Genomic DNA, 19,565 nt, shown 5'->3' with positions numbered 1-19,565 from the left:
TAAGTAAACTTTGCTATCGTATAAAAAGCGACAACAGGAATATAGCTACTACAAAGTGCAAAATTCGAACTTCGTATTTTGCCGTCCCGGTGACGCTAATATTATTTAATAAGAGAGTGAAAGGGACGGTACGATATACGAACTTCGATTAGCCAATTTTGTAATAGCCCGCAGTATCTATACTCCTTCCCACGTGCGCCTGCGCTGCCCGGTGCAAAAACAACAATGTTTTTTTGTTACCCAGGCCCTATACTAGGAAGTACATAATTCTAACTTCGTATCTTGTCGTCCTGCTGACGCTAATGTTATTTAATACGAGAGTGAGAGGGACGGCACTTTACAAACTTCGATTTTCGAATTTCGTACGCTTTTGTGTAGGTCAGATGGCGATCAAACATGGGTAAAAATAGTTTGGGTAACGCAAATGGTGATGTCATAGTCAGATTAGAAATTATTATCATATTATATTATTAGTAAACATTTTAAGTACTTAAACGTGTTTTTTAACCCCCGATTCAATAAGAGGGGTGTTCTAAGTTAGATGTCAACGTTTGTTTGTCTGTCTGTCTGTGACATCGTAGCTCTCAAACAGCTCAGATGGACCAATGCGGTTTATTAACGTGAAAGCGAATTTTATTGTGGTGTTTTTTAGATGGCAATGTTCATTAGAATCGTTTCGGTCGTTTTTGAGATATTGAACTTTGAAATGACAATGTATTTTCAACTTTTTCTAAGTTGATCAGGTTTTTGTGTAAAAAGTTACAATGAAAACTGCATTATGTAAATAAATTTCCGCATTGATGAATAATAATCTAATATATAAAATTCTCTAACATTATCTAAAATGGAAGCCGTGGTGGCCTAGTGGTTTGACCTATGGCCTCTCAAGCAGAGGATCGTGGGTTCAAATCCCGGCTCGCACCTCTGAGTTTTTCGGAATTCATGTGCGAAATTACATTTGAAATTTACCCCGAGCTTTACGGTGAAGGATAACATCGTGAGGAAACCTGCACAAACCTGCGAAGCAATTCAATGGTATGTGTGAAGTTCCCAATCCGCACTGGGCCCGCGTGGGAACTACGGCCCAAGCCCTCTCATTCCGAGAGGAGGCCTGTGCCCAGCAGTGGGACGTATATAGGCTGGGATGATGATATAAAATTCTCTAACATTATCTAAAATGGAAGCCGTGGTGGCCTAGTGGTTTGACCTATCGCCTCTCAAACAGAGGGTCGTGGGTTCGAACCCCGGCTCGCACCTCTGAGTTTTTCGAAATTCATGTGCGGAATTACATTTGAAATTTACCACGCGCTTTGCGGTGAAGGAAAACATCGTGAGGAAACCTGCACAAACCTGCGAAGCGATTCAATGGTGCGTTCGAAGTTCCCAATCCTGGGCCCGCGTGGGTACTATGGCCCAAGCCCTCTTCTGGTTCTGGGATGGGATGATGATATAAAATTCTTAGTCAGTCAAAAATGTTTAGTAACCAAACTCCTTCAAAACGGCTCGACCGATTTTATGTTTTTTTTTTGTGTACGAGACTATTTTTCATACTTCTACTTGGACGGAGTCGCGGGCAACAGCTAGTAATAATAGTAACACGTATTTTGTCACATAACTAATAATGAGGAAACGAAATTGTCATAGTTATTCCTTCCAGTTATTTATAAATGTAAAATATTAATTATGTGGTTTCATAAGTTTTAGTGGATAAGGTAACCCACCAATGAAATGTTATAATTTTTGTACCACAATCTGCAAAACTCATCTCGTTTTTTAAAACAATTATCTTGATGACTTTCAAGAACATACTTAAGCGTTTCGTGACTATAGCTATACCGGGTGTGGCCTGTAATATGAGCATTATAATTAAAACATAGATCATACTCGTCAAACTGAACAACATTAGTTCAACGACTTTAAAAATAATTAGTTTTTTAATTTTTATTACACTTTTAAGTTTATCCGAAGAAGCAATGTAAAGCGAAATGCTTGATGTTTGTAGCGTGACAGGCGACGTCAGTTGTGTTCTAGGATAGCTTACAACGGCCAAGTACGTGTCGGACTCGTGCACGAAGGGTTCTGTACCATTATATAATACAATATTAGAAAGTAGAAAAAAACAAGTTTGTTTGTTGTTGCCCATATTTATTTTATTTTAATTATTTATTTTATTCTGTTTTTTGTATTTCTTGTTATAGCAGCCACATAATCGGCGAAAACTAAGTTACGATTGATTTTTGGAATCTTTTCGTATTATTTATTTCAACTCCAAATTTGCCAAACAAAACAAGCTGAGATATGTGGTGCATAGGAGAAATTCGCGTCTGTACTACTGTCCAGCGGTGGTGTAGCGGTATAGCACGTGGCACGGAATGCCGAGGACCTGGGTTCGATTCCCAGCTCTGGTCTCATTTTTCTGGTTTTTCTGCTCTCTGGTTGATCAGTTTGACGAGAACGATCTATATTTTAGTTTTTTGCTCATATTACAAGCCACACCCGGTATATAGGCGTGACTTATTTGTCACTAGCCTTTATCCTTACTTTGTCTGCCTAGAACTTGTTTATATCGCTGACTGACACTGAGCAACTTCATTCACAATCGTCTAGACTAATATTATAAAACACAAATGATCTCATAAGCTGTGCTATTTATAACAAAGGTCATTCAGTTGGCTGAGGTTTCTTAAGCATTTAAGTTCTTGGCGGTCTGTGTGCATGTTTGTAGCACTGTAGCTCTCAAACGGCTAGACCTATTTCGATGTGTTTCTTTACATTAAAAGCGAGTTTTCTTGCTGTGGGTTTTAGTTATGAACTAAAAGAACTTCCTTGCTCACCCGCGGCCTTACGATAGCTAAGCTTATGCAAAATATGCGTGTTCATGCAGTTCCTCCACCTCCACACTGTAAGAACACACACAAATCCACAAACCCATCTATCACCCACACTACACTGACGGTTTCGAACTCAACCAGAGCTCATCTTCAGAGTGACACAACCGTACACCATGCTACCAGTTGTTAGAAGGAAATTATTTTAGTTCATTGATATGGACCTCCGCAAAGTAACGCCTGATTCAATAAATGGTTTTAGTTATGTTTGATAAATAAACATGAATACTAAATCGCTTTAAGTCATTTTTGAGATATTGAATTTTGAGATGACAATCGCGGGGGGTTTGAACTTTCTAAGTTGATTAGGTTATTTACAGCATGTTTTTGTTGGGATTGTGTTTATTTTGACCTTCCATTATTTTGCAGTCCGCGCTATATAAGATGAAGCAAAGTGCTGAAACTGTTTAAAATACTTGTTTGATTCGTTTTATTAGTTCTAGCAGTAGGTACATTGCCGCCGATAAATTACTTTGTCCATTGAGTTGACCATTTATTTTTAAAGTTGACTAATGTCTAGGACATGATAAATGCAGTCTACGGTCAACAGCTTAGCTTATGTCACGCAACTTATTAACGATAAAGCAAATTAACTCTTAAGAGGAAAGGTTAAAGTGTTAATTAATTAATTAAGAGGTCGTGTTATAAACAACTCGAGTATTAAGTACGTTTTTATTAAAGCAGAGCGGTGACACATTGACCAATCGCATTATTTGAATTCCACATTTGTTCTTAGTCGCTAGTCTTGACAGATTGTGGTCGTCGGTTATGGTATTGAACCTTCATGACTTTATGGGAAATAGTGTGATATGGTTCCCCCCATGCTTTCCACACCGCAGTGCTGGAGCCCAGAGTTCATAGTTCCCTCCCTAACTAGTTTTTTTTGAGTAGTTTTTTTGTATGTTTTTCTTGAGTTTTATGTATTTTTGCATTTTTTGTGTATAATTTATTGATTAATAAATAAAAGTTTTAATTTTTTCCTAAAACCGACTCACGCTTGACCCATTTTTATTATTTGTTGACAAGTAGTATATTTATCTCTATTAACATCCCAATTTTGAGGTGTGTGTGATTAAACGTTGTACAGGTATGTCGAAAACAAAAATTAAATGATTTTTGTATCGGGGCCCCTTTAATTTTTAGTTTAATTTGAATGTTTATATTTCAGCTGTCTGTCTAGCCTAGTCTGTCTAGTTCTTGAGATACAGACCTATGACGGACAGACAAGGGACAGGGTAGCGACAGTAAAGAACATACGCCTCGTATGTTTGCCACCGACTTTATATGAAAAATAGAATTACATATAACTATATGCATTGATCAACCTTCACCAACCTTTTGACGTGACAATATGGATAGATAGACAAACAAATTACTACGATTTGTATGCAAAAGGTGTTATTGGAACGCCATATCATTTTGTTCTTTCGTCGCCGCATATTCGTAAAACTGTTGTTACTATTACGTAGTCTTTTACCCGGCTATATGTTTCTTAGCCGAGTATATGTAAGTATGTATTGCCTATTGTCTACCCTGAATCTAAGTGTTTATATCATAAGTTTTTTGTACTGCTTTATGGTGTGCAATAAAGAATATTTGTATTGTATTGTATTGTATGTATGTCTATTTCTTTTGCCTAAAGTCTCTGTAGCTTAAATGGCCAGACGATTTTCAATATTCAACCTTCCGTCACGTAATGGCCACTTCCATGCCACTTCCGAAAACGAACACATTTTTGGTCTTATTCTTCTGGTTTTTCTGTGCATCTATATTTCAGTTTGTATTTTCAATTTACGAACACATTCCTCAAATAGAGCTTGTCTAATTTAAAATGACGCGTCCCTCACTCAACTAAATCAGTTCAACATGACTAATATAATATACTCGTATCTTAGAAATGTGATGAAAAACATTGTATGCCACACGGCTGGTAGGTTACAGTAATTATGAACATACTCGTAGAGCATTAATGATTCTAATAATTCGTCAATTCCTTAGGTATTTAACGCACTTGCACTTATAAGATGCCATTTACTATAAAAACTATTTTTTTAAACCCAGGTTCTCCTTCTCGAGGCGGGAGACGAAGAAAGCATAGACTATGATATACCAGGCGTCCCCACGAAGGACTATAGGCCGATCCTGTGGAACTATAGAACTGAGAGGAATAACTTCTCCTGCCTGTCTAGACCTGGCGGGAGCTGCGAAGTCAAGACTGGAAAGGTGCTCATCTAATTTGTAACCATCGACATCTATGTACCTTACGGCACTAGACTGGCTGTTTGGAACAAAACGCGCGGCGCATCAATCATAAATATTACTTAGACACAACCACTGTCACGGACGTCAACAGACTATAGTGAACTGTTCACAAAACCGCGCTGTGAACTGTTTTTGTGCGCCGTTTTGATGTAAGAATCATGCAGTCTAGTACATAGATGTCAATGTTTGTAACAAAAGAGTGGAGTGACTGACACATAACCTAAACCACTGGAACTAAACAGTTGAAAGACATATTTATTTAGAGTCATAGAAGTGCTTCTAAGAAAGGATTATTCAAAATTCCCACGGGATCTAACCGTTACCGATAACCGTTGGGGGAGAAAAGTCCTCGAGTGGCGACCACGAACCGGAAGACGAAGCGTTGGCAGGCCTCCCACCAGGTGGACTGACGACATCGTGAGAGTAGCGGGAAGCCGGTGGATGCAAGTGGCGAGTTGTCGTTCATTGTGGCGTTCTAAGGGGGAGGCCTTTGTCCAACAGCGGACGTCTTCCGGCTGATGATGATGATGATGAGAGATCTAGCTCTTTTAGTCTTCTACCGGTTCAAAGCGGCGGTATAAAATCTAGTTTTCGATAAAAAACTTGACTCTTGACTGTACCTGGTCTGGTAGATTTGATTTTTAATTTAGATAATCTACGAACTGTAGTAGGTGTCAACTTGACTTATGGCGACTACGTTCATAATAAATATTATATTTTTCTTCATTTGCACTTGGGTTTTGTTGTACTGGAGCTAAAAGCTTTGCTAGTTATCCCTTTCGCATCGCATCGTCGGTCGGCCTGCGTCATTGGCTTCCCATCGTACAAACAGAGGGCCTACTCGGGATTTCGTATCGTACCGTCCCTCTCACTCTCGTGTCAATTAGTATAAGTGTCAGAGGGATGGAAGCGATTTTCGAGTTTCGTAGTAGCCCCGCAGTTTACAGATCTTAGTGATCTCAGAATGAACTATTGTGATCGCGTAAAGAGAACTGATTGCTTTCGGTCAGTGTAGGGAATACATTTCTAACAAATCCTTAGGTCCCCCACTAATCCAGTCTAGTGTCAATATTAGGTACGGTATTAGCACTTTACCAATTGATTCATTTATACTCTGTTCCAAGGGCAGGCGAAAAAACTTACTATGGGCAACCTTTCGCATGTATCTCAACGTTATTCTAAAACATGATATTACAACAAGTTTTATTGTCTTGAGTGACCACTAACAGCCCATACTTTGAAAGTTTGTACTAAGAGCAAATGATAAACAAGTACAGGACAAAATATATACTATAGTATAGTTTTAACATTGATCTAGGTTCTGGGAGGTTCATCTGTCACCAATGATATGAAGTACACCCGTGGCTCCAAAGTGGACTATGATGGATGGCATAAGGACGCATTGGGTTCCGTCGATTGGAAATTTGGGAATCTGCTTGAATATTTCAAGGCTTCTGAGGACAATGGTGAGTTTAGAGAAAAATAAGTTTTGGTAAAAATTACATTTTCATACAAGCTTTTTTAGCTGAGTGTACTTTTTGTATAGCATAGTAGTGTGGTGGTGGTGATAGATGAGTTTGTGTGATTTGTGTGTGTTCTTATAGTGTGGAGGTGGTGAAGCTGCATAAACACACATTTATTGCATATACCTAGCTATCATAAGGTTGCGGGTAAGTAAAGTAATTGCTTTTTCTCAAACATGACATGAAATAGTGACGTTGTGTTACAAGTAATAGGCTGGGAAGTAGGCGCGCGGTCACTCTAGCGGCCTGCAAAGAAATTTCATACAACTTTCCCGGCCGCTGGCCGTCAATGCGACCGTCTTTTGTTTCAACGCACGCTCTGCGACACAGCGTGCGCCCGTAGCCCCGCAGCCGCCGCGCCAGCAAACAAGCACGACAGGGCGACGAGAATAACGTCCCGCCAGCTTGATTTCTTGTTTTTTTTTATTTTATTTCATGTCATGTTTGAAAAAAGTACTATACAAGCCTCGGCCGGAATGTGGGGTTGCCGCCTGCCGGCCTCGCACCCCTATCCGGCCTCGCTACGCTCGGTCGTCTATTTCTGCTTGGCCGACAACCCCCTACTTCACGGTCTCTACAGTAATGTACTAATAGTTCATTGATTCCAAAGGTGTAACTCACTAGTTCAGTAACAGCCTATTCTTTGAACACCTACATGTAAAACAACTTTGTATGTACTTATTCTAATAGTAACATTTCATTTTGCCTGCTGTTTAATGAACGTACTTTAAACTAAATAAACATCTTTTTAACACCTACATTAGAATAGAAATAGCCGAGTAGGCGTAAATTCCATCGTGGAATTTGCAAACTATTTCAAATTCTTACATCATTGTTAGACGCAGTTTGGGGTGTGCTGATAGCTTTGTTACGTAATCAGTCATTCAGAGTGCTTTTTTATCAAGATTTCTCTGACCACGGGCGGGGTTTTAGATGCAAGTTTAGGTTGATTCAACTCGCAGTTATTCTGCAACTTGCAACAATAAAAACACAATGTTTTAGACTATCGCGGTGATTATTAATTTTATGATTTAAATTCTGGTTTTGTTCCGCGTACCTTGATTTTAGAGAAGCTCGATATTTTAGCATAGTTGTTGTAGTCGTCTCGTGATCATGGCACATGCAACTGTGCCGAAAATCGAGCTTCTCTAAAATCAAGGTAGGTACGCGGAACAAAATCCAAATTTAAATCTTATGATTACCAGTGTTCATTATATTTTTTAAGGGATAAATAGGAATTACCCGAGGACAAAGGTGTTAAGTTGGTACCAGCTAAGTAATAGCAAAGAAATTTACTTTAGGAGCAAATTATGTTTATCAAATTATTGAAATCATTTCATTATTTTCTCTTTTGTTACCTGCGAGTATTATCAATAAATAACGAAAGCGCTCTAACATTGAAAGTTATTTTTTTCTACAGATAACTTCACAACCGATATGCCTTGTATTTATTTGTGAGAATACCACACCTGAACGCAATTATACATTATCATCGATAAAAAGGGACGCATCTATTTGTACCCTCTAGTTTCTCTTTCACGCAGTGGAAGACGTTTAAATATTTATGCATTTAAGTTTTTCCTTGAATTATTGACATAAGCTATTTGTTTCTTGCGGTTTTGATATCTTGTTGATTTTTCCTTAAGGCTGTGTCGAGTGTTTAGTAAGTTTACATAATGTCTGCGATGTTTTTAATAAGATCAGGTGTGTTATCTTCTTGTCAAGGAGGATCTTGAGTTGTAAAATCCCAACATTTCAAAGTCAATTATAAATGCAGGCCAGAAGGCTTTGCTGAACGCACTCGAAATCACAATCTTTTTCACTAGTTATTTCTGTCACACAGTATTGTAAAATCGAGATGAGAATATCATTCGAAAGTTCCGTTAGCACAGCAGGACATACTGAATAAATATAATCATAGGTTAATCTACCTTGAGTACATGACACCTATACGATAATAGATTATCAAATTATGCTTCATCATAAGCAATCACCACCATTCACTACGTATTTATTATAATTCTTATTCTTAGAATTAGATGTATATTTATTGATTCCTGTCAATGGACCAATTTATTATATTTGCATAGCAATCCTGGTTAAACATGAAATAAATAGTTAAATATCTTTTTTCATTCTCATGTTTGGCAAAAATTATTAAACTCATATCAATAGAAATCGTATCGATGTACCGATGTGGTTGACTCCTATCAGATTTTGACATTAGCCCTAAAAAGAGGAACTGCAACGTAAACAATAATATTCGACTAGATTAGCAGCGTGTGAGGATCAAACTTATCTTCTTCTTTTTGCATTTCACTTGCTATAAAAATTCAGCAATCACTAACTCAAATATCCTAGATTTATTTTCTATCATCTTTATTATCTTTGATTTCAGGTGACTACGACGTATTAATGAACTCTTTTTACCATTCTCGAGGCGGAGAAATGCGTTTCCAAAGATTCAAACACGTCGACAAGTACATAGAGACCTTCGCCACGGCGTTCGCTGAAATGGGTCTTCGTACTGTCGACATAAACACCAATGTCCCTGAAGCTATTGTTTTGAATCAATTCGCTATATTTAACAATACTAGACTCAGTACTAACAATGCTTTTCTAAAGCCTGTAAGACATAGGAAGAATCTGGTAGTTATAACTGGTGCAACTGTTACTAAAATAGTTATTGATAAGCATGAAAAAACGGTAGAAGGTGTAATGTATGAAGTAGAAAAGGGAAAAGAACGTCCTGCGTATGCTAAAAGAGAAATAATTTTAGCGGCTGGAGCTGTTAACAATGTTAGGGTGTTGCATTTGTCTGGTATTGGACCGAAAGCTGAAATGAAGAGGTTGAATATCAGTATGGTTGTGAACTTGCCTGTTGGATTGAATTACAGAGATCAAGTGACAACAGGAGGACTAGCATTTGCCTTAAGTGATGTAGCTCCAATCGCAGATAGTGACATCATCAATGATTTTAAGAAATGGTTTCAAAGCAGAAACGGGAATTTGGCTTCAAGAGGAATAAATCAAATATCTGCTTTTGTGCAGTTGTATGAGAGTGAAAATGCACCTGATGTGGAATTAAGTTTAGAAGGTAACTTTATCAGAAGCGATAAATTCTTACTGAACAATGTAAGTGTTCATGCAGCCGAAGAAACTCAATTACCAATGGCTTATTATAACTTAGTTAATGTTTATCCAATTTTACTGAAACCAAAGAGTAAGGGTAAAGTTACACTGAATAGACGAAACCCCAAATATGGTCGCCCTATAATTCAAGCTAACTTCTTAAAGGAAACTGAAGATATAGATACCTTAGTCGACAGTATAGATATCGCTTTACAATTACTTGATACCAAGGAAATGAAAAAAAATGAAATAAAGTTTGCACCTCTGGATCTGTTCCCTTGTGACAGATTGAAGAATAGAGATCAATGGAATTGTATAGCGAGGCATTACACTAAAGCGGTAAGCAATCCTGTTGGAACGTGCCAAATGGGAGAAAATAGCACGACATCGGTGGTTGATTTTAATTTAAGGGTTCATGGTGTAGAAGGTCTCAGGATTGTAGATGCTTCGGTAATGCCTACTCATGTACGTGGAGGCATATTTGCCCCAACAATGATGATAGCAGAAAAAGCTTCAAAAATGTTACTGAAAGACTGGAATGAAAACAAAGGACATTCTTTTAACAGACGATGAGTTAAGATCTGAAATAAAACAACAAAATCAATACCAAGTCGTTTTTATTAAGTCACTAGCCTTTTCAGCAATCATTATGACAGGTGCTGCTGTGGAACCCCTTGTTATTTTTGGCATAATGGATGCATCGACTACTCTTAAATTATTACAACCATAAACCCTCAAGTTTGCATCTACAACGGATTCAGGATCTTTAGCAGGTCCCATTTTACATGTTCCTACATAATTATGCAGCGGGCTCGAAAAATGTCTGATAATACAAGACCAAAACTCCTCTGATACTCTTTCATGATTTTTGCATTCATTGTTTAAAATGGGTCGAGGATCGAACTCGAATTCAGCGTTCTTAAACACGTCGGTATCAAATAGTTTAACAATTTCTTGGATCCCTTCCAATAATTTCTTTTCATCTGATGGTTCTTTTAAGAAGTTTGGATAGATCAAAGGTTTTCCAAATACAGCATCAGTCGCGTTAAGAACAACTTGTCCACGACTTTTAGGTGTCAATAAACTGATGCACATATCAATCTTATCATAGTACATATTGGAGTCGTGGCCTCTAAATCTCACTTCGATATCTGGAGTGCTTAAAATATCTGACATACTTGTCTCGATGAATGCTACTACTTGAAAATTTGCCGATAACGGACCGATACCTTTTGTATAAAACGTTGATATATCTTTCAGTTTATCGGGGAATTTAGCAGTAGTAGCCGTTTTGGTTAGCTTTATTACTGGTAAACATACTGAAATATGGTCGTGAAAATTCGAACCCACTGGTAAATCACGATGTGGCATTATGTCTAAATATTCTAAATATTCCTTAGGACCTATGCCCGATTGCATTAGTAGTTTAGGAGAATTGATGGCGCCGGCACTTATAATTACTTCTTTAGTAGCCTTTGCTTTTACTTTTGTACCGTTTCTTATATATTCTACCCCCAAAGCTAAAAGGGCATCTCTGTCTTCTTTAAAAACAATTTTAGTTACTAATGCTTCTGTGATTATTTCTACATTGGTCCTTAGTTTTCTAATAGGCTCAATAAAAGCTGTATAGGAACTAACTCTTTCACCGAAATACGACATGGTCTGTATTCTCATGAAACCAAGTTGGCTTCTCCCGTTAATATCAGTGTAATTATATCCTAATTCATTAAAAGCGCTTAGAAGTACGTCAACATTATCATCTACATAGGGGTATCGTCCTACATCTAATGGTCCTTGAGTTGAATGGAAGAGTTTGTTCTTCGAAATGTCTTTATCGTAGTTGCCTTCAGAGTATTTAAAGTAAGGTAGCACGTGGCTGAAGTCCCATCCTTCGTTGCCCATGAGGGACCATTCGTCGAAGTCAGCAGGGCTGCCTCTCATGTAGCCCATGTCGTTGATGGAGGAGGTGCCTCCGAGGACCCGGCCCTGGACAACTTCGCAGCCAGTCTGGAAGCGGTTTTGACAGAACCTGGAAGATCAAACTATATGACTGATGTTAATACTATCAAGGTGACATGTGACAGATCTAGCTGTTTAGAGAATGTTTTACTAAGTTTCGAGTTGACAATCTCTCTAGTAATAAATCTTAAAACTTCATGGATGTTGAAACACTTCACGGGAGTATGGAAATAAACTATCTTGTGTCTTTTTACAAGTTTTTATTTAGTTTCACCTGTCCCGTTGTCTGTCTGTCTGTAATCATATCTTGCAAGTAAAATTCGACCAACTTCCAGTAGTCATGTTGACTTGAAATTTGACATACATAGTAAATTACGTGACAATATAATAATCTGGTAGTGTCATCCTGGTAGTCCAGCCAGGATCGTCTCCGCAGGGCGGAACTCTTTAACGGTTAATGGAATCGACTTGAAATTTGGTATGCAAATGTAGTTAAGGTGACAATGTAAGTACAGCCAACAAAAAAAAGACAGCAAAAAACTTGTATTAAAAATGAAATTTTTACCAAAAACTTTTTATAAATCAATTATCAATCTTTTTATAAAGCTTATGCCCAGCAGTGAGACATATATAGGCTGGGATGATGATAATAATGATGAAATGGACCACATAGTAATAGCACATAATTCTCATGAGCGGAATGGTGTTAAATGAAAATAATAAACAGTTTATCGACTGAACAATATCTTATCGGAAAGTAGCACTTGTCCCGGCTGAGGTGAAACAACTACATTATCGTTTCGTGCCACATTTCATTTAACCAATAAAACAAGAATAAAACATACACAGCTGCAATTGTATACCTAATACTTGCTCATAACTCTTAAGACTTCAAAGCACAAAGATGAAAATAGCAATGATTTGTTTTAAGATTCCTTGTGTTATTCTGTTTTTGACATGTGATCGAAGCTTCTGAATTACAATTTTTACCTTCAAATAGCAAATCTACTATGTTAACATGTAATTATTGGAAATACTGGTGATCTAAGTAATTTAATAACATTGTTGAACAAATTAATTGTTTACCTATTAGTTCATTGACATGGACCTCCGCAAAGTAACACTTGAATCAATAAATTGTAGATCTGTTTAAAAAAATATATCTTTGAGTTTCTTGTTGCTGCTGAGTGTGTATCCTCAGAAAACCAGCGTTACTGTACATAACGTGTGGCAACACATGCTGAGTGGAGGCCCTTTTTGGTGCCCTGTCGTGTCACTAAGTAACTTAGTTTTAGTGCTAGTTTTAATCTTATTACTGTGAGGTGGTGGTGCTTATGGAACCAAAATAAATTTATCTTTCTTTCTTTGTTTCTTTCTGTATGTTGGTTCCTTTACGTTAAAGCAGCTTGACGGATTTCTATAAAATTTAGTATTGTAGTAGCTAGACGTCAGGAATAACACATAGGCTACATTTTATCTAGATATTCCCGCGGGATTGGGATAAAATCTCGAAAGTTTAACCGCCAGGAATAGAGACGTGAAATTTGCCTTGAGACCTGGGTGTTTTATACAATGTGTAACCGGCAGCCGGTCTTTTTTTAAGGGAGGTGGTAGATTTTTTTTGACATTCATAAGTGCTTGTTATAGCCTAAATTGAATAAAAATATTTTGACTTTGACTTTGACTTTGGAGGTTAAAGTAACGTCTTTCTGTAACTTAACCATGACTTTAATTTAATTAATAACTAAAATTCAGTCTTTGTTAACTTTCTAGCAAAATTACCTATAATTGCCAGCAATGTACAGAAAGTAAATTGTCAAATAAGTGTAAATGAGAGCCGACAGATACTTTGATTATTACTTGTCAATTTACTTTGCTACAGGATTGGTGGCAATTATCATTTTGTAAGAAAGTTAACAATGTCGGAATTTTAGTTGATTAATTAAATTAAAAGTCCAAACTCAAGATTTGCCAGCGGACAATGGAGCGTAGTATTCTTGGTGTCCGAAGAACGGACCGGATTAAAAACACCGAGCTGCGCTCAAAGACTCGAATTGCTGACGTGGGCGTTAAGATGGCCAAGTTGAAGTGGGACTGGGCTGGACATATCTGTCGAATGAACCCAGATCGTTGGGCCAAAATTGTTACGGAATGGGTCCCTAGTGACGGATACCGTAATAGAGGCAGACCGAAGAGGAGATGGAGGGACGACTTAGATGCCTATATTGTGGGATGGCGGGAGCTCGCCTTTGATAGGCAGGAGTGGAGCAAGAGGGGAGAGGCCTTTGCCCAGCAGTGGGACACAAAAATAGGCTAATAAAAAAAAATAATGTCATTGTAAAGTTACAAAAATGCGTTAATTTAACCTCCCTTAAAAAAGCTTGGCTGCCGGTATCACGCTGTATGCAATCGTTAATAAAATCCACAATTTTTTTGGCATTCCCATGGGTAATTCAATTCATCCACGGATGTAAAAGTTTACGCGTGTGAATTCTAGTGATAAAGAAATCAGCTAACGTTCAACTTTTGTAAACCACATTTGATGAAGTTAAACATGATCCTGATTTTATTAAATGATTGAGTAACAATTGATTTCTATAGGCCTTAGAAACATTCAGAAGAAGGGCAACACCGTTCTGATAACAAATATGGTATTGCATAAAAAAACAACAATACATGAGTAACAAGGCAGCAAAGCTTAAATACAATGTAGTGAGCGGATGTTACCCTAGCCATGTAATGGCTTTTAAATTGAAATTTAAATACTGTTTGCATTGAACACTTATGAATGGAATTTGTTTTAGTTTATCTTTATACTAGTTTTTGCCTCAGATATTTTACATCAATAAGGTAACCTAAATTCGTGCTAAAAGAGTCGCGTCGAGTATCACTATAGTCTCACGGTATGTAAAATCTCGAGATCTAAGCAGCGCTTAGAGATACTTAAACTAGCAAGGGTTTTATTCTTCGTGCAACGTCAATGTAGACCATCCCCATGGGTACTTGGTGGATGTCAATCTAATACGAGTAAGTGCTTAACCATTGTTTTGCCCCCTACGCAAAAAGAGGGGTAATTAGAAGTCTAACGTGTCTGTGTCTGTCTGTGACATCACAGCTCCCAAACGGATGGGTTTATTCAGCAGACCTGAGTATTTGACATTAATATCATCTTGATACCTCCACGTGTTCCTGAGAAAAAGGCGTGGGAACTGCGGCCCAAGCTCTCTAATTCTGGGAGGAAGCCTCTGCCCGGCAGTGGGACGTGTATAGGCAGGGATGATGATGATGAATTATAAATCTAGGTAGTTTTGGATGTTCCCTAAACAGCTAGACCTGATGCTGCACTGGCTCACCCCTTCTTGGGCCGCATGGAGTACTGCCAGTCCAGGCTGGAGCCCCGGAACTCGCTGGTCAGGCCCGGGATCAGCGCCATCTTCGGCTCCTCAGGACCTGCCTCCAGCAGGAGTACCTGGAAGAAGCAAATGTATCAGGCGTAATGGAAAATTTATACGTTGACGACATGATAGCCTAGTGGTTCGAGAATCTGACTACGAAGCTTAAGGTCCCGAGTGTAATTTCCGGTCGGGGGCAGATATTTTTGTATACGAGAAATAAGAATGTTTGTTCTCGAATGGGTATTTACGTATTTAAGTATGTGTCTACTTGAGTACGTTAATCTGTTGCCTAAGTAACAATAAAACAAGCGATGCATAAATTGAGACTAGGTCGATGTGTGTCCCATGTCCCGTGATCCTACATTGTCGTGAGGTGGTCGTGAGGTCCGTTCAACCGTTGAACTTCAACGTCACACTCTTGCTTGTGATTGGCTCATACAGCTCAACTGATCACAGACGTGACACAAATATCAAAGTCGTCTAACGGACCTTACGATGCTAGCGCCGACCAGCCTGTCACAGGAACCTTCTCACTTTACGTATGACCTTGGTAATAACAACACAAAACTCTACAATCTAATTTACGCTCAATACGATCAGTAATTTTAACACTTTTGTCACCAGCGCAGTGGTTCAACGTTATAGAGATGGACTTGTTAACTGAAGGTCTATAGTTCCAATCAAGGACGGACGCGACTTAGTTTTTTATTTATTTATTTAGGTTACGTTTTACTTTTAAAATTTATTTAAATACGTTTCTTCTCCATAAAAATAGATTTAACAAAAAAACGCTGCCTACATGACGTCCAGGTACTTCTTTTTCAAAAATACCAACAGTTTTCATTTTCACTAGGACTTATACACACTTACATTTAACTATATATCCACTGTATTCAATAAATGAGTTCACGGACTTAATTAAAGAAAAGTCCAAATCTGATGTGCTGAAGTTGTTTAAGTACATAGATTAAGAGTAATGCATGTAATTAATTATAATGACTTGCTAAATGTGAGTGATGTTACTTGGCCAAATAAATGATTATGAAAAGGATTTGGTGAGACGTTTGAGTTCAAAAATTCCGTATAGCTTCGTCACTCACTGACAGAAATAGTATTATCTAATGTCTATCAGCATGTCTAAGCTCATAACAATAGCAAACATTACAGTACGGCTGTCAGTCGTTATCACAACAATGATAAGTGGATAATCTCTGCACCTGTTATGTGGGTTACCTCGGGACAATTAGCATCTGCTGGGAAGGCCACTGGTTCAAGTTAGCGGAAGGCCGGCAACGGACCAGTGACTCTCTTTGAATAGTGGGTACTCATGGGCGGTGATGATCATTTCACATCAAATGAGCCGCTTGCTTGCTTACCTCCTTCTCTTCTTCTTCTCTTCTTGCTAAAATAAGACTGACCTTCCATTTCCTGTTTTCCGAGAGCCTGCTCGCCACCACGCACCCCGCCGTCCCTCCCCCCACCACGATGAAGTCGTACTCATCTTCATGCACCTTCTCCTGGTAGGAATACCCCTTCTCTTGGTTCCCTCGGTAGTACGTCTTGAATTTCGGTACCTCGCCTAGTTTCTCTTCTGTCTTCAGCAAGTTGTACCTGCACAAGGGTTTGCAGTCGCTAACGTTGTATTGATGGTACTTACCAGTCTTGAGCCTAAAGGCTCTACACATTGGACCGTATCATACCATGACCGTAAGACAAACGTGCCAGGCAAACATATGTTCTTTGTCTCGAAAACTATGAGACTATGCCCACAAGCACGTTTCGTAACCAACCGTCGCCGTCGTGTGTCATGTACGCGTTTGACATTCCGTTTGACATTATGTCTGACACGTTCCTATTACGGTCATGGCACGATACGGTGTAATGTTTAGAGAGCTTTATTGGGGTATAATCGTCACTATACGTCGATATACGAGACATGTAGTTAGTAATACGGGACCGCATGGTCAATTACGGTGACAGTTCCTTATATACGGAACGTGACGGAACGTATGTTCCGTGAACGTATGTTACATGATAAATAAAACTATTCATAGGTAATACGAGTACATTTAAGAGAAAATTCTACGGTAACCTTACTGAACAGAAAATTACTCTTAATTCTCGCCAAAATTGCTAGAAACTTCTTAGATTAGAACATTCCTGTTTTTTGAGAATGCTATAAAATGTGTACATACTCGTATATTGCTTATAGACGGTGCATGCTTTGGAAGTGTTTTTAAGCTAGTGATTAGTATATTAGTTCGTTACCTATTTTTTCCAAAATAGTCGGGTTCTGGACCTATGTGTCCATACAACGTGTGTACGAGTGAAATGAGAAGGATGGCAGTAGGAGCACATTCGATTCGACCGTCACAAATTTTGCATAAATCATCAGTTATATTTCCTGTCATTGCATCTTGGTTTTATAGTCTTCTTATTATACACGTTTCATTGGTCTTAGCTCCAAAGTTAGTTAGTTTTGATTAGGTTGTTACTGGGTCTGTCTTTACCTGAATCATTCACGCTTTATAATTTAGATTATGTAATACGCGTTTAGCTGTCATCCATGATTTAACGTTTCTCGCTATATTTTTAGTTCCTCGTCCTTCACTTTGCGTTAAATTTTTTCAATCGTTCTAAGTATAGATTTATCATTATTTATTTCTAATTTTACGATTTCTTCTTTAACCAAATTCTAAACTTAGTTTTCTTTAGCTGTTAAATCACTTGCGTGCTACTTTTCGATTTTAGCTTGCATTAAATATTTTTTGTTAAAAATAGGTGTTTGTTTAATTTTTAAATGTATCCACTTTTTAATTTACTTTTAATTTTTCTTCACTCCGATTAACAATCACTGCTAGGGCTCAATTGTTATGTATCACGGTTAATACAGCTACTGCCACGGTGGTCGCTACCAAAAGTGTCGCTAACAGACGGTGGCATAAGAATGCATTGTTTACTTGGATTGTCAACACACATTGTTAATTGTTTATGAGTTCCAAGAGCCGGCTGTTTACGTGCGCGCGCGCTTCTTAATATTTGTTATTACGGTAAACATGTTGCGAAGGAAGTTTCCAAATTATTCGATATTGTCGGTGTTTATGAAATTGCATATGTTACCCCAGTTATACACAAGGGCTTGCAGATATTCTTCGGAACATTGAACGTTTGCTTATATTTTTCACTAGCTTTTACCCGCGGCTTCGCACGCGTAAACTATTCGGTCTGGTAGTTGCAATTGAAATTTTCGGTATTTTACAAAATTCCCCTGGAAATTTCCAAAATTTATATCGTGGTCTTCATTGAGGTTGTGTTGCGAATAACTGTACAAAATTCAAGACTCTAAACCCAGTGCTAAAATTTCAAAAAAAAATCCTATCCAAATTAAAATTCATATCATTTATTCAGTAAATAGGCCGCAATGGGCACTTTTACACGTCATTTTTTTAAATACCAGCACTTTCGGAAAGACCATCATTGCCAAGAAGAATGCGCCGCAAGAAGCTTGGCAGAAAGTCGTTTTTTCAAAATAAAATAAGTCAAATAAAATACTTAAAAACTACAGTAAGTATACAATTAAAGAAAAAATTACAAAATAATAATAACAATAATACACGGATGTATGGGGTCCCTTAGTTACAAAACTATCCCGTGGAAATATCGGGATAAAAAGTAGCGTATGTGTTATTCCAGACGTCCGGCTACCTACATACCAAATTTCATGACTTTAAGCCCAGCGGTTATTATTTCAAGATTTTATCCCTATCCCGTGGGAATATCGGAATAAATAGTAGCCTATGTGTTATTCCAGAGGTCCAGCTACCTACATACCAAATTTCATGGCTCTATGCCCAGTGGTTGTTACTTCGAGATTTTATCCCTAGTTATCCCGTAGGAATATCGGGTCAAAAAGTCACTTAGGTGTTATTCCAGATGTCCAGTTACCTACATACCAAATTTCATGACTCTAAGCCCAGCGGTTATTATTTCAAGATTGTATCCCTATCCCGTGGGAATATCGGAATAAATAGTAGCCTATGTGTTATTTCAGAGGTTCAGCTACCTACACACTAAATTTCATGACTCTAAGCCCAGCGGTTGTTATTTCAAGATTTTATCCCTAGGTATCCCGTGGGAATATCGATTCAAAAAGTTGCCTATGTGTTATTTCAGACATCCAACTACCTACATACCAAATTTCATGACTCTAAACCCAGCGGTTGTTATTTCAAGATTTTATCCCTAGGTATCCCGTGGGAATATCGGGTCAAAAAGTCACCTATGTTTTATTCCAGACGTCCAACTACCTACATACCAAATTTCATGACTCTAAGCCTAGCGGTTGTTATTTCGAGATTTTATCCCTATCCCGTGGGAATATCGGGATAAAAAGTATCCTATGTTTT

At 38.0% G+C, this 19,565-nt stretch overlaps 3 protein-coding genes across 7 annotated transcripts in view; 2 read left to right on the top strand and 1 right to left on the bottom strand.

Moving 5' to 3' along the window:
• LOC141434933 (glucose dehydrogenase [FAD, quinone]-like) overlaps positions 1–10,443 on the top strand; it is a 16,827-nt gene extending 6,384 nt beyond the window's left edge. The window contains exons 2-5 of the mRNA XM_074097418.1: positions 4,057–4,150; positions 4,950–5,111; positions 6,469–6,616; positions 9,072–10,443. Of these exons, the coding sequence (XP_073953519.1) occupies positions 4,057–4,150; positions 4,950–5,111; positions 6,469–6,616; positions 9,072–10,378 (1,711 nt within the window). The 3' untranslated portion in view covers positions 10,379–10,443. The remainder of the gene's footprint in view (positions 1–4,056; positions 4,151–4,949; positions 5,112–6,468; positions 6,617–9,071) is intronic.
• LOC141435369 (uncharacterized) overlaps positions 1–19,565 on the top strand; it is a 758,872-nt gene that overhangs the window by 314,091 nt on the left and 425,216 nt on the right. The window lies entirely within an intron of this gene.
• Positions 10,368–18,056, bottom strand: LOC141435370 (glucose dehydrogenase [FAD, quinone]-like). The gene is made up of 4 exons (XM_074098084.1): positions 17,428–18,056; positions 16,578–16,770; positions 15,118–15,233; positions 10,368–11,834 (listed from the first exon to the last, which is right to left on the bottom strand). Exons 1-4 carry the CDS (start codon positions 17,568–17,570, stop codon positions 10,406–10,408), a joined length of 1,881 nt encoding a protein of 626 aa, XP_073954185.1. The 5' UTR covers positions 17,571–18,056; the 3' UTR covers positions 10,368–10,405.

This window comes from Choristoneura fumiferana, chromosome 14 (genome assembly GCF_025370935.1).
Source record: "Choristoneura fumiferana chromosome 14, NRCan_CFum_1, whole genome shotgun sequence".
Lineage (NCBI taxonomy): Eukaryota > Metazoa > Arthropoda > Insecta > Lepidoptera > Tortricidae > Choristoneura > Choristoneura fumiferana.
Note: the sequence above shows the minus strand (reverse complement) of the source record. Positions and strands in the feature narration are given on the sequence as shown.